Source organism: Saccopteryx bilineata, chromosome 7 (assembly GCF_036850765.1).
Source record: "Saccopteryx bilineata isolate mSacBil1 chromosome 7, mSacBil1_pri_phased_curated, whole genome shotgun sequence".
Taxonomy (NCBI): Eukaryota; Metazoa; Chordata; class Mammalia; order Chiroptera; family Emballonuridae; genus Saccopteryx; species Saccopteryx bilineata.
In genome coordinates this window covers 14,021,312-14,036,650 of record NC_089496.1, presented here as the reverse complement: position 1 = coordinate 14,036,650, position 15,339 = coordinate 14,021,312, and the positions used below count along the sequence as shown (strand labels likewise).

General features: G+C 41.2%; 1 protein-coding gene across 10 annotated transcripts in view; it reads left to right on the top strand.

Annotated features, from left to right (window-relative positions):
• NAPEPLD (N-acyl phosphatidylethanolamine phospholipase D) overlaps positions 1 to 15,339 on the top strand; it is a 48,149-nt gene that overhangs the window by 5,743 nt on the left and 27,067 nt on the right. For 3 of the 10 annotated variants that reach the window (XM_066240030.1, XM_066240032.1, XM_066240031.1), the window contains exons 2-3: positions 7,973 to 8,013; positions 8,214 to 8,365. The exons of 2 other annotated variants lie outside the window; for them this stretch is intronic. In XM_066240030.1, coding sequence (XP_066096127.1) covers positions 8,340 to 8,365 — 26 coding nt within the window. In that variant the 5' untranslated portion in view covers positions 7,973 to 8,013; positions 8,214 to 8,339. Of the gene's footprint in view, positions 1 to 7,972; positions 8,014 to 8,213; positions 8,366 to 8,803; positions 8,917 to 15,339 lie in introns of those variants that run through there. 5 more of the 10 variants (XM_066240033.1, XM_066240036.1, XM_066240035.1 and 2 more) reach the window with 3 other exon arrangements.

The window sequence follows — 15,339 nt, the reverse complement described above, 5'->3', positions numbered from 1 at the left end:
ACACTGTGTAGGCTCTATCAGCAGCCAGAGCTAGACCCCTGAAATGGTATAACCTGACATGACTGACTTCCTCTCTAAGGGGATCACACAGAGTCATGCAAACTTCATGTTGGAAGTACCTTTGGGAGTATATGCAAGCTACTGAAACTTACAGGTTTTGTAGTCCTACTCTTAAAAGAGCTTTTAACCTCCCATGATACCACAAAATTGAAACATCAAGATTAGATTTTCCCACCATTTCACAAAGATGAGATACTTTAAAATTCTTGGATAAAATGTGATTCCTTTCTCATTCTTTCCTTATATAGTGTCTCAATTTTATATGTAGACAAAATATCCAATGTGTATAAATGTGTTTGTGCTGTTTGGAGCCCATTTCTTAACTGGCTGCACATACTGTATATCATCCCAAGGAAGGATTTGTCAAACTTTTGATGTTCTCAGCAACATTCTCTTCGTTAAGTATGATTATGTGGAGTTTTATAATTTCTTTTTGCTAGCTGCTCAAATATCTTAAAGTCATACTTTATAATATGCTTATCTCCAATTTAGTACACACTGCCTGCATTTTAATACATTTTGTTGAAAATATAACTGCATTTATATGGTACCATAAGCCGGAGAGTAATCAGTTCTTCAGGCTTTCCTGGAACCAAGGGAGTTCCCAGAATGCAGGACTTTCAGTGCTAAAATTGGGAAAGCTCTGAGTAAGCTAGGTATGTCGGTCCCCCTAGCTGAAGGTGTCTTCATGGGACTTAACTAACAATTCTTCCGTTTGGATAAGGTGCCAGCCAGGTGGTTTCATGCTGGATGAACTTAGACATCTTTTCAAGGCGAGGAAAATATCTCCAAGGCCCCATGTATTTTTTTCTGTTTATCTGACTGAAATATAGAACTAATTTTTTATTTGTTTGGCCCTTCTCTGTGTAATTAAGTGAGAAAAGGTTAGGAATGCAATAGTTACATCATTTAAGGTCTTCATATAAAGTTAGAATGGCAGTTATATTTAGAAGGGAACTAGTATTGTTTACTAAGTGCTTTTTACATTGCGTGATTGGCACACAATGCAATCAACAGTTCAAATACTAAAGAGATCTTTATATGAAACATTGATCAATGTCACCCTATTAAATTTAATTCTAAAGGGGGAGGAAGATGGTATTGTTGAAAGCATAAAAGGCTAATCTTGTCCTTGAACTAAAGCTGTTGGCTATACACAACTAGTTTTAGAACCCACGTGTCTGTTCCAGATAAATTCATTGAGTTTTTCTTGCAGATTCAATATGATTGGTGGAAAGAGCATGGGCTCTGGAGTCTGATCCAACTTGGTTTGGATCTCCAGGTCCAGAGGTCCAGTTGTATTAGCTGTTTGACTTAATGCAAATTAGTAAACTCTGAACCTCTGTTACATCACCTGTAACATAAGGATCACATCTACTTTCTGGGAGTGTTGTGAGGATTAAATGAGATAATGAATGTATATAAACATCTCAACCATAGCAATCATGTGTGCTGGTCAGTATTTCCATGTTTGGATTAGGAAGACTGTATTTTGGGATTACTACTTTTTGTGATTTTCAAACTTCATAAACTTCCCAGCTATGGTCATTGTATGAGTTAGGATTAGTTTTGGGAGGTCCAGAGCTGGAAAGTCCAGGCTTGGTGTGGTGGCCCGCCAAGTCCTTCTAGTTCTCTATGCCAGTCCTTGGAAGTAGCCTCACACCCGTAGCTCAGGATGGCTCTGGGCAGCAGGATGCAGGAAGAGTCAATTCCCTTTCTCTTAGGGCAGCTGTTCTCAACCTGTAGGTTGCGACCCCGGTGGGGTCGAACGACCAAAACACAGGGGTTGCCTAAAGCCATTGGCAGATGGTAGCGCGGCTTCTCAGCGGCTAAAGCCATTGGAAACATGTATTTTCTGATGGCTTTAGGCGACCCCTGTGTTTTGGTCGTTTGACCCCCACTGGGGTCACGACCCACAGGTTGAGAACTGCTGTCTTAGGGAGATTCTCATTAGCACCATATAAAACTTTTGCTTATATCACATTGGCCAAACGATGATCAATATGGCCATTCATAGCTGGAAGGCTGGGAAATGTTGTTAAGCTGGTGCTTAGCTACACTAAGTAAAACCAGGGTTCTGTTCCTGAGGAGAAAAGGGAAACTAGAATGTATGGTCTTTATCACTGTGTCCCCACTTGACCACCATAGAGTTCAGCTCAAGTATTCTCCAAGATTTTTCCATTTTTATTTTCATACTTAGTAGAGTTAGTGGGAATGTCCTTTGTTTTGTTTTTTTTTTTGTTAATGAGTTCTTTTTTTAAATTTTTTATTTATTCATTTTAGAAAGGAGAGGGAGGGAGGGGGAGAGAGAGAGAGAGAGAGAAGAGAGAGACAGAGAGAGAAGGGGGGGAGGAGCAGGAAGCATCAACTCCCATATGTGCCTTGACCAGGCAAGCCCAGGGTTTTGAACCGGCGACCTCAGCATTTCCAGGTCGACGCTTTACCCACTGCGCCACCACAGGTCAGGCGGAATGTCCTTTGTTGAGTCTCACTGTCCTTTGGTTACTTGTGCTTTTGCTGTAATTCGATTCCCAACAGAGCTTTTCAAAAACAATAAACTCTATCCCAATGAAAAGTAATAAGGAGTGTAAGCTCCTGTTTGTTATTTATTCATCCGATAAATGTTTATTGAGTACTCATCATGTACAGACTGCTGCGGGTTATTCAAGACAGTGTGAATCATCACTGATTGTATTTCCTTTTTTGGTATGGCTTCCTGTGCACAGGGCTGAATTTGTGACTCAGCTGGACTGCATACAAGTCTGTGACCCTCAGACTTTGTCCTTAGCAATGTAATCTTCCCAGCCCCAGAGCTGGGTAGCCATCTTGGGGTGATGCTGCATCTGTAACTTGGAGTATGGGACAGGGAGGAAGAGTAGGTGCTACGATTGGCAGCTGCCAGGCTGGCATGAATTTGGGGTACCAGAAGTCTCTTTGGCCCTTCCTGAAGGTCTTTCGTACCTTTGTGCCAATGACTAATTCAAATTAGTGGTTCTCAACCTTGCTTAGACCTCAGAATCACCCACAGAGCTTTTAAAAACTACATGGGGAAGCTCCCACCTGACATTTTGATTCAGTATCCTCAGGTGCAGTTTAAAAAACTCCCCAGGTACATACTCCCCAATTTATAATGGTTCAGCTTATGATTTTTTTTTTTAACTTTGTGATGGTGCAAAAGCAATACACATTCATTACTTGGGATTTTGAATCGTCTTTCCCGGACGAGCAGTGTGCGGTAGGATGGTAGGATGCTCGTTGATGACGCTGGGCGGCAGCAGGGCACAGCGCTCAGCCAGCCACCAGTCTGAGGGTAAACTGTGGTGCGCTGTGCTGTCGGCAGTTTTTTGTTTGTTTTAGTTCAGTGCTCCAAACATTCCTTAGGTCAGTGTGCTTTTAGCTGAGCATTAATGATAAGTACTCAACCACCCGTTGTGTTTTTCACATTTAGTACAGTATTCAACACATTATATGAGATATTCAACACTTTATTATAAAATAGGCTTTGTGTTAGATGACTTTGCCCAACTGTAGGCTAATGTGTTCTGAGCATGTTTAAGATAGTCCAGGCTAAGTAAGCTATGTTATTTGGTAAGTTAGGTGTATTAAATGCATTTTGACTTGCGATACTTTCAATTTACAGTAGGTTTATTTGGATGTAACTCCATTGTAAGTCGAGCAGCATCTGTAATTATGATGTGCGGCCAGCGCTGAGAACCACAGGTTTAAAGCTTTGTACCCAGCTAGCTTGGAAATATGCTAGGGAGGAGTCCCACTTGGTCCTTATTAATCATACTGGAGATCACATCCTTCCTTGATAACCTGTTTTGAGGACTGGAAGGGTGTCCCAGTACAGCCCAAGCTCCACGTGGATCAGGCGTCCCTGATTCGATTTCCCCGTGCAGTGGGACGCTCCTCTCCTGCTTATCAGCAGGGCTGGCAGCTTCTTCGAGACTACCTTGAGGCGACAATGAGGATGCTACAGTTAAGTGTCACCTGAGGAAAGACACGACAGACACACAAATTAGTTGCAATAATCACACAGGCAATTTATTACTCACAAATCCTTTTGGTGTGCCTGGGTACAGCTTAAGGGGGCCCCATCAGTGTGCTCCTCTCGACTGGCTTTGGTCAGAGCTCAGAGCGGCATGGAGACAGTCCACATCAATGTTGGAGTCTGGGTGACTACTGCAGCACCAGGCCCCTCAGCTTTAGTACCTTTTATGGCCAACGCCTTCTAACATGTGTCAATCTACAGGATTATCACCTCAAACCACCTTTTTGGGAGTTTCTTACAGGGAATCTCCCTCTATGTCAATCTATTGAAATGTTTACATTAAACCACTTTTTAAGATGTCTTATTTACATTAATTTACAAAGTTAATGTAAATAACACCAAGCCACTTCTTATCTATGTATAACTTCACACACACATACTATCTGGGTCCTGCTTGTAAGTCAGAGTCTGTTTATCACATTACAGAGTTATGGCACTAAGCCACTATATTAATTCCTATCCAAATGGCATAACTTTATTTAATTTTAATAATTATTTTTAATATCCTTTTAATTACTTTTATATATCCATATTTTTATATTTCTATATATTTAATTACTATAACCTATATTACTACAACAAAGGGGAGGTGGCAGAGCTTTGGGATTAGTAGTCACTTGGTAGGAGATGTAAGACACAAATACTTGAGGGGACAGTTGGCAAGAACTGACCTTGCTTGCCTGTTTTACCTGTTCCTGTTGCGGGATATTTTTCCCTTGAGCCAAAGAACCTTGGTAATAGGTTCAAGCTCTGAGACAGTGCTGGTTGTGATGTGGCTGTTACTAGTATCCTGACTTTGCACATTTTTGCTCCCTGAGTGCGGGGTGGGGGGGCAGTAAGGGGAGATGGAGGGTTTGAGGGTAGAGATTATTGTGTTCTTTTTAAATTTTATTTATTGATTTTAGAGAGAGAGAGAGAAAGAGAGAGAGAAACATTAATCTGCTCCTGTATGTGCTCTGGCTGGGAATTGATCTTGCAACCTTTACATTTTGGGACAACACTCGAACCAACTGAGCTATCCGGCCAAGGCGAGGATTATTATTTTCCGAGTCAGGACACTATCAAGGTTTATGAGAGCCTCCTGGTGAATCCGTGAGAGTTGGTGAGGGCATGAGGAGCTGTGGGATTGGATAGGAATCCTGGTGAAAATTGTAGTTTCCTATTTGAAGAGTTGTGTGAATTCCAGGAAGACCATGGCTTCTCTTGCTCAAATATAAGAACACGAAGCACATTCCAGAATTTATTTCATTTCGGTCTATTTATGCTATTGCCCTCAATGTGTAGATAGTTCCAAATGAAATATGTATTCCACGAACCCTTATTTTATTAAACAGTGTTTAAAACATACATAATAGAACAGTGGCTTACAGTTTTTGAGAGTTGACTGTGTGCCAGACACTGGGCTAAGGATTATGTACATTTTGTCCAATAACCCAATGAATAGGCACCAGACGAGGAAGCCAAGACTTAGAAAGGATGACAAGGGTGTCAGATTGGGAAGTATTTATTTTAAAAAGTTTTAAATCCCTTTGTTCTTTTTTAAACAAGTTTCCTTTGATTTAAGAGGGAGAGAGAATTATCAACTCATTGTTCCGCTTAGTTGTGTACTCAGTAATTGCTTCTGTGTGCCCTGACTGGGGATCAAAGCCGTGACCTCAGTGTGCGGGGCCAGCTCTATCTACTGACCCACCCTGCCAGGGCCTTTTCTTGGTAGTGTGATTTTTTCCCCTGAAAACCAATTCAAGTAAATTTTAATTCTGGCCATCTTCGATATACTTTTATATTTTACTACATACTTTCTGGCATTTCCCCCCAGTTTTATTAAGACATAATTGACAGAAATCACTGTGTTAGTTTAAGGCATACAGCATGATAGTTTGATTTACATGTACAGGGGTCCTTGGGTTACGACAGTCTCAACATAACATTTTGAGTTTACGATGCTCACTCCCACAAAAACTTAAATTGAGTTGTGTTTTGGCTTATGCCGATAGCATCGTACTTACGGACTCCGTGGGTGAACTAGTTCAGTTGCGCACGGTGGAAGAATACGTGTACAGTGTACAGTACAGAATATTTATGTCTTTTTCCTTTTTCTGTGGCTTAGTTGTGTTTTTATGTTCTAGATCATGATTTTACAACTATGTTAGAATAGGTAATGACTTAGCATAGGGTGTGTTTTGACTTACACCAAAATTTGGGTTAGGTCCCTTTTGTAGGAACAGAACTGTTGTAACCCAAGGACCCCCTGTATTGTGAAATGATTACCACAACAGGTTCAGCTAACTTTCATCTTATATAGATACAATAAAAATAAAAAAGGAAAAGTCCTGACCTGTGGTGGCTCAGTGGATAAAGCATTGACTTGGAACCTGATGTTGCTGGTTTGAAACCCTGGGCTTGGCCAGTCAAGGCACATATGGGAGTTGATGCTTCCTGCTCTTCCCCCTCTGCTCTCCCTCTCCCCCCCCCCGTCCTAAAATGAATAAAGTCTTTTTTTTTTTTAAAGAAAAAAGTAAATGAAAAAGGAAAAAATTCTCCTTATGATGAGAACTCTTAGAATTTATTCTCTTAACAACTTTCCTGTAGACCAGGGGTCTCAAACTTGCGGCCCGCGGGCTGCATGCGGCCCGCCAAACAATTTTGTGCGGCCCGCAGACTAATCCACAAAGTTCAAAATATTTTGGATAAAATTAAGTAAGCCTAGGGGCCTACTTGTATTTTTCATTTCTCTAGCATCCTAGCTAGATATTAGCTTAGTTAACAGCAGTTGTGATGCGAACTACAGTTTCTGGTCGTTTTGTGACACTGAGTAAACTGCATGTACGATTGTGCTTGTTGTACTGATTTTTTTTTGTTTTCAACTGCAGTGAGAAAAGTATTGCGTAACAGTTGCCTTTTGTAGACCTAGTGCGGTGATCTTGCTCTGCGGCCCACATGCTGAGTTGAGTTTGAGACCCCTGCTATAGACTATACTGTAGAGTTAGCTATGGCCATCATGTTATGTTGTACGTTACATCCCTAGGACTTATTTTATTTATTTATTTGTTTGTTTGTTTGTTTGTTTGTATTTTTCCGAAGCTGGAAACGGGGAGGCAGTTAGACAGACTCCCGCATGCACCCGACCGGGATCCACCCGGCATGCCCAACAGGGGGCAATGCTCTGCCCATCTCGGGGTGTCGCTCTGCCGCAATCAGAGCCATTCTAGCGCCTGAGGCAGAGGCCACAGAGCCATCCTCAGCGCCCGGGCCAACTTTGCTCCAGTGGAGCCTTGGCTGTAGGAGAGGAAGAGAGAGACAGAGAGGAAGGAGAGGGGGAGGGGTGGAGAAGCAGATGGGCGCTTCTCCTGTGTGCCCTGGCTGGGAATCGAACCTGGGATTCCTGCACGCCAGGCCAACGCTCTACCACTGAGCCAACCGGCCAGGGCTTATTTATTTTATAACTGGAAATTTTACCTTTTATCCCCTCACTCAAATGTTCCTTTCCCTTATACTTACCCTTTGCCTCTGGAAACCACAAGTCTGATCTTTTTTATGAGTTTGGCTTTTTAAAACAGTTTTGCATATAAGTGAGATCATACAGTATGTGGCTTTCTCTGTCTGACTTATTTCACTTAGCATAATGTCTTCAGGTTCATCCATGTTGTCGCAGATGGTAGGATTTCTTCATTTCTCTAAGGTTGAATAAAGATTCCATTTTATATATATGTCACAATTTTGTTATCCATGAATTCAACTCAATTGGAGTAAAAGATTATAGTTTTTATTTTCTACTGAACATAAATAATAGTAATAACAATTTGCATTTGTATACTGCTTTGAAATACTAACCCATGATCTCATTGCTCCTCATTACAGTCCTTCAACGGAGATATTTAGGAGTTATCTTTATTTAACAGGTGAGTAAGCCCATGTATAGAAAGGCTAAGTTTTTCTCCCTAAACCAATACTTCTGGTTAATGATAGAACTGGAGTCCTGTCTTTGATTCCCAACTCATGTTCTTTTCACTTTTATGAGGCTAAATTTGGTGAGATATATAGGTTTTATTTATTTATTTTTTATTTTTTTAAATATTTTATTTTATTTATTCATTTTTAGAGAGGAGAGAGAGACAGAGAGGGAGAGAGAGAGGAGAGGGGAGAAGCTGGAAGCATCAACTCTCATATATGCCTTGACCAGGCAAGCCCAGGGTTTCGAACCGGCGACCTCAGCATTTCCAGGTCGATGCTTTATCCACTGCGCCACCACAGGTCAGGCGAGATATATAGGTTTTATATTTTATATATATATACATCTAAATATATATTTCATATATATACATGTATATTCTAACATTTTTGACTCAATAATTGTTATTAAAAGTTGTCATAACTTATTTTTACTGTGCTCATAAGTACTATATATTAAGCTATTTTGCTTTCCTTTTAACTTTTTTTTTTTTAGCAAAACTGGTTGTTAAGTCAATAAAGTGAGTTAAAAATGAATTTCACCCATAAAAGGCAATGCAGTACTTTCTTTGCTTTATAAATTAAATTTTACTTCTTTATTTTTTTGTGACAGAGACAGAGAGAGGGACAGATAGGGACAGACAGACAGGAAGGGAGAGAGATGAGAAGCATCACTTCTTCATTGCAGCTCCTTAGTCTCCTTAGTTGTTCACTGATTGCTTTCTCATATGTGCTTTGACCAGGAGACTTCAGCAGAGTGAGTCGGCCCTTGCTCAAGCCGGCGACCACAGGATTTTGAACCTGGGTCCTCCGAGTTCCAGTCTGACACTCTGTCTCCACTGCGCCACTGTCTGGTCAGGCAGTACTTTCTTTGTTGATACATGTTATGTACATACCTCCCACAGAACAGTCTCCCTTTCATTATCAGTGGGTTTCCCACGCTTGGACATTCCCTTTCTCTCTCCAGTTTCCTAAAGGTCTGTGGGGATTAAGAGCCGGCTCAAGGGAAGTATGTATGGCACGTGAAGAATGTGAATGGTTTAATTTAACCTACCAAAGCCCTTTGTAGACATTTCAATGAATTCAAACAATTTCATTAGCTATGTTATCTAACATTGTATTAAAAGCACCCTTTTCTTCACTAGAGATAGGAGAGCTAATACAAAATTGTAGATTTACTGTTATTTTAGAAATCTAAACATACAATTGTGAATATTTTCCAGATTTAATGTAAATGTCAACTCTAGGAATGATGATTTGCAGTGTCATGATTTATGAATATGTTGGAGTCCCAAACATACCTGGTAGTAGTGTATTTTTTCTTTATTTTTCTTAAATGATAAAGTAATGCATTTAATTCTAGACAGCTGGCAAATATTAAATGTCAAAGAAAGAAGGTATAAAATATTTTGCTTTTGAAATAGAGAATTCTTGGTTTTTGAAAGCATTTTACCTGTGTGTGCAGTTATTAAAGTAAAATGTTTGTACTTGGCAGACTTGTTTCTGACAGATGTCACAGAGGTACGGTTAGAGAGTCCTTCAGCTGTTAAGTAGGCAATTACTCTTCAAAGAAATTTAGTTGATAACTACTGGATGGAATTTATGTTGTCCTTTTGTAACAAGTTGTTCTTTAAAAAGGAACATTTATATTTGTATTTATCAATTGTCATGGGTCTCTGTTACCTTTGAATTTGTTTCTGAATTCTAGCTTTGTAGTCCGTATTTAGCTGTTGTTCCCAGAGGAAAGCAGGGGCATCAAGGTAGTTATGGCTCTGATTGTATTTATTTAACAAGGCTGATGTTTTTACTCATGTTCCAAAATACATACTTTCATATATAAAATGGTGTATTTCATCAATTTTAAGACACATCTCATTCACATTTGAACACCACTGCTATCAAGATATGTCATAATACATGACATAATTAAATTCATAAGATTTTTACTTTCTTAGTGGCACATAAAATAACAGTGTGTCTTGTAATTCGTGTTGTCTTAAACTGGATGGAAATCAGTGTAATGTTCAGATCTTTATCAAGCTTGGAAGCCCTGCTTTGAAACACAGGCTGTTTATAATTGTGTATAGTCATGAGTATGCTTGCCTTTCACTGACTGTTGGCTTCAAATTAAGGCAGAGTTTTCACCTACATTGTTAATTTTGGAGACAGGTATACAACAAAAATTAGATGAAGTTTGTTACATTCAATTAAGGAAGTTCCAGCCTAGATATGTTGAGGGGTTTGAGTTTGCAAGGCTGAAAGTTTGTTAATAGCATATGTAGAAACCACTCTTCCTCATGTGGATATAAGGAACTTCCAGACCTTAGAGAATTTTTATGAGTTTATGAGTTTATTTGACCAAACTGATGACAATTGCCAGGAAACAGAATATCAACAGATTGAGAAAATGCTTCAGAGAATGGCAGTTTTGCACTTTATTTTATATATTAGAATCAAAGGAACCTGACCTGTGGAAGCGCAGCGGATAGGGCTCCAACCTGGAATGCTGAGGTCACTGGTTTGAAACCCCAGGCTTGCCTGGTTGAGGCACATACAAGAAGCAACTACGAGTTGATGCTTCCAGCTCCCCCCACATTCCTGAGTCTTTCTTTCTCTCTCCTGTCTCTAAAATAAGTAAAATCTTTTTTTTTAAATTTTTTGTAGACAGAGAGTCAGAGAGAGGGATAGATAGGGAACAGAGATAGATGAGAAGCATCAATCATCAGTTTTTCGTTGCGACACCTTAGTTGTTCATTGATTGCTTTATCATAGGTGCCTTGACCAGGGGCTACAGCAGACCAAGTAACCCCTTGCTTGAGCCAGTGACCTTGGGACCAAGCTGGTGAGCTTTGCTCAAACCAGATGAGCCCGCAGTCAAGCTGGCGATCTCGGGGTCTCGAACCTGGGTCCTCGGCATCCCAGTTCGATGCTCTATCCACTGTGCCACTGTCTGGTCAGGCATAAAATCTTAAAAAAAAAAAAAAAGAATTGAGACATAGGGGGAGATTCCATGAAATTCATTGCTGGTAAATTAGGGAGGTGGCGGAAAGCAAAGTGAGGAAACCTGAGATTAGGTAAAGAGTAAGACAGAGGGACAAATACTTCTTTTACATCGTGGGGTACAGGACAGGTAAGTATGCTGGGAACGAGATGACAAGGCGGTTCCTGTGATCTTTTGCTCTGGTGCGGTGGTGTGTCCTGAGGCGTGTGGATATCCCAACAGTGTGTTATCTTAGCTGCACAAAGACAATGGACAGGCTTACTTAAAGCAAAGGTTGACCTTTGTCAAGGAAGCTACAGGCCTAGGATGTGACCACATGCCATGAGTCACTTTCAGTTAGGAGTTTTTATGTTCAGATCATCATTTATGGTTACTTTCGGTCTCTTGAGTTATTAAGGCCACTGTGCAGGCCTCCCCTGTCCGGTTTAATATGTGACCCCTTTTTCATCCACACTCATTTCTAGCTTTTCTCTCATTTTCTCTTTGATGTTTAAGAATGACCCTGTGGCTGTATCCACTCCAGTGACCGGAAGTCAGTATCATGACTCAGCCTTCAGCCAGGCTCCATACAGCCCCACGGGCTGAGGTGCACTTTGTCACTGGAGCACCTTTTGCACACTCAGCGAATGAACTTTTGTCCCAAAAGAACTTGAAATATTTTTCCTCCAAAAGAACAAGTCCCCATTGTCCACAGTTCAGGTTTTTACGTCCTTCTGTTTCTTCCTAGCATTTCACACTTAACAGTGCGTGGGGTGAGTGGTGCCTCTCAGTGCCAGCGTTTTGTGTTGCTAGGACAACTTTCATGGTCATTTATAATTTTTTGCTCCCAGCCAAGGATATTTAAAATATCGTGTGCAAAGGCTCTGGGGTGGCTGTAGGTGGGTGGCCCTGAGGAAAAGATTGAGGCCCGTGTTTGGAACAGTGGAGGCGAGAGTGGGCTGGGCCAGAACACATCCTCTTCCTGACACTTGCCCTCATTCTGGGGCCTCAGGAGGGTTTTCCTTTCTGTTTTTTTTTATATCAAATTTCCCTTTAAAAAGATCATTCCAGGAGACTGGATTTTGTGTGTATTGGGTGATCGGATATGTGAAGAGGATGGTTATTTTGATAGAGACCTGTCCCCTGTATTGGTTTGGGATGAGAGCCCAAGTGGGTGGAAGGGAAGACAGTGGGGATGGCATGAATGGACAACTTTGAAAAAGGGTATTTATTGTTCAGGGACAAACAGAGCACTGAACCCATTTCTCATTCTCGTTTTACTCCCCAGGCTCGTGGGAGCCCTCTGATATCTTATTATTACCTTTATCACCCCCAAAGTAACCTAGATCCCAGGGTCATCCATGTCCACTGGTGTCAGTGAGCCCTTCCACTTGAATTCCTGCTTCCCATGATCTCACACCTAGCTCAGAACCCACCTGTGTCAGATCCACCTACACTTCCATATTCCAAATACTTGCTTTCCTTCGTTCTTTTACTTGGTCAGTGGTGCAGCCACTTCTGACTCCTCCCGCTTTTGTGCCCCCTGCTGCGCCCCCACCTGCCCTCCAAATTGTCCCAACTTTAGGACTCTCCAGAGACTTGGAGTCTCAGTGCTGCAGCTTCCCTGTTGTCTCAGATTGATTCTGTTCTTGCTCTTCTCACCATGGTTACCTCATCAGCTTTTGCTTGGGCTGCTGTCTCCCTCTCAGTGATTTAGTTAGAAACTGGGGATTACAGCCTGACCAGGCGGTGGCGCAGTGGATAGAGCATCGGACTGGGACACGGAGGACCCAGGTTCGAAACTCTGAGGTCGCCAGCTTGAGTGCGGGCTCATCTGGTTTGAGCAAGGCTCACCAGCTTGATCCTAAGGCCACTGGCTCAAGCAAGGGGTCACTCGGTCTGCTGTAGCCCCTCGGTCAAGGCATATATGAGAAATCAATCAATGAACAACTAAGGAGCCACAACGAAGAATTGATGCATCTCATCTCTCTCCTTTCCTGTCTGTCTGTCCCTATCTGTCCCTCTCTCTGTCTCTCTCTGTCTCTGTCACAACAAAGAAAAAGAAACGGGATTACATCACCTACCTTCAAATGTTGCCGGGAGCAGTCTTTTAAATGAAGTGTGTTGAGTGTGGAGCAGGTTCTTTGCTGTTAGTGAATGTTCTGTGTTTCTCTTTCCTACACACTAAGTTATCTTCCTGGCTCCAGTTTTTAGCCATACCCAAGCTTCTATCCTGTTATCAGAGTTGTCTTTAAATACACCCTTTTAAAGCACCTTCAGTTTTTCTCCATTGCCTACAGTGTAGCCAGACTTCGTAACATCTCAGCTAGGCCCGCTGTATATGATCCCATCCTTCACACCTTGACCCTCTCAACTCTAATGGGCCTATTCGTAGGTGTCCCAGCTGCGTCAGATGACAGATATCTAAAAGCCCTTTTATAACTTAGCTATTGTGGGTTTTGATTCACAGTGCCCTTTTCTCCTTTCTCTCTATCCTCTACATAAATTTTTGGCTCATAGTTTGTGGAATTATGTACTATTTATATGTGTATGAATATGTGTGTGTGTATATATGCAGACGTATGCATGTATCTCACAAGCTGTTTATCACCACAAGGGCTAGTATAAAAGTTGGCTCTTCCATATATTAGACGTATTATTTTGGGGAATAATTTAGTTTTGGAACTTGTGTGTTTTACATCTGTTAAATGAAGTGGGGTTTAAATTGATGGTTTTTGTTTCTTTTCCAAAGGCCTGGGTCTGAAATTATTACTAGATAAGAGCGGTTCTATGAGAAGAACGGGCATAACTCACCCAGATTGTTTGCTTTCTAATAGAATTTGAAGAATTTAGATGAACGGCCAGTTAGCAGAGAAAGGAAAAGAGGAATTAACATTTGGTGAATGATAAGCATTTTATGTGCATTATGTCATTTCATCATCTGAAAGCCCTATGAGATGAGGAGGTACTTAATAGATGAGAAAATTGAGGACTAGAAAGGTGAACTTATTTGCCCCAGAGAGAAAGTTTGTTAGGCTCTTTAGCTATGAGGGGCTCCCACCTAATAGCTCCCACCTAAAATGCATAATGAGTGCATTTGTCCACCACGGTTACTTTTCTGAACACCGACTCTTCTCCAGACTGTTGACTATTTACTCCTGAGAGTTTGAAAAAAATGTTTTGGTTCAGTGAACGTGTTCACCCTGGGGTTTGTGTTCTTTCCTTTTCTCTCCTGAATAGTATTTCTATTTAAACACAATTGAAGTCATAAAAATAATATTTGGCTTTCTGTCATTGTTCTTATTTTCTTAGAGTTATAAAGCATATGAAATACATGCATTAAATTTAAACTAGACAGAAAGCAAATATTTGTTTAGTACAACAGGAAAGAAATGAAATTCCTGGCAGATGAATGCATATTCTTAATACATTATCACGTTTGGAGTCCTGCGTACGTAGTTGAGAATCCAGGATTCCTGTGCCTTGTTAAGTGGTGGTGGTGGAAGCAGTGATAACAAAGTCAACAACAAAGCTAGTGTTTGTTGAGCCGTTATGTGCATACTTGTGTGTTACATTTGTCATGTACATGTTTCTAAGTATTTTATCCTTTCAGTAAACCTCAAAGGTAGGTAGTGTTATTATCGCATTTCATAGGTGAGGAAACCAGGGCACAGAAAGATCAGGAAACTTACCTGAGGTCACCTAGCTAGTATGCACACTGCACTGACTTGGTAGTTCTAAATCTGAGTTAATTCAAATTTGTATCATTCACCACTTAACTCACTTTTATCATCACCCCCAAGGAAACCTAGGTTATAAATAGACATTTCTTATATAAACATTGTTGAAATTCCTCTCAATGTGTTATTTATTTATTTATTTTGTGACAGGGACAGATAGGGACAGACAGGAATGAGAGATGAGAAGCATCAATTCTTCGTTGTGGCATCTTAGTTGTTCGTGATTGCTTTCTCATGTGTGCCTTGGGGGGTGGAGGGGGGGCTACAGCAGAAAGAGTGACCCCTTGCTCAAGCCAGTGACCTTTGGTTTCAAGCCAGCAACCTTGGGTTTTAAGCCAGCGACGTTTGGGCTCAAGCCAGTAACCATGGGGTCATGTCTGTTATCCCACCCTCAAGCCAGCCACCCCGTGCTCAAGCCAGTGAGCCTGCACTCAAGCTGTATGAGCCCACGCTCAAGCTGGGGTTTCGAATCTGGATTCTCTGTGTCCCAGTCCGACGTTCTATCCACTGTGCCACCACCTGGTCAGGCTCAATGTGTTATTTAACTCCTTTCCTGA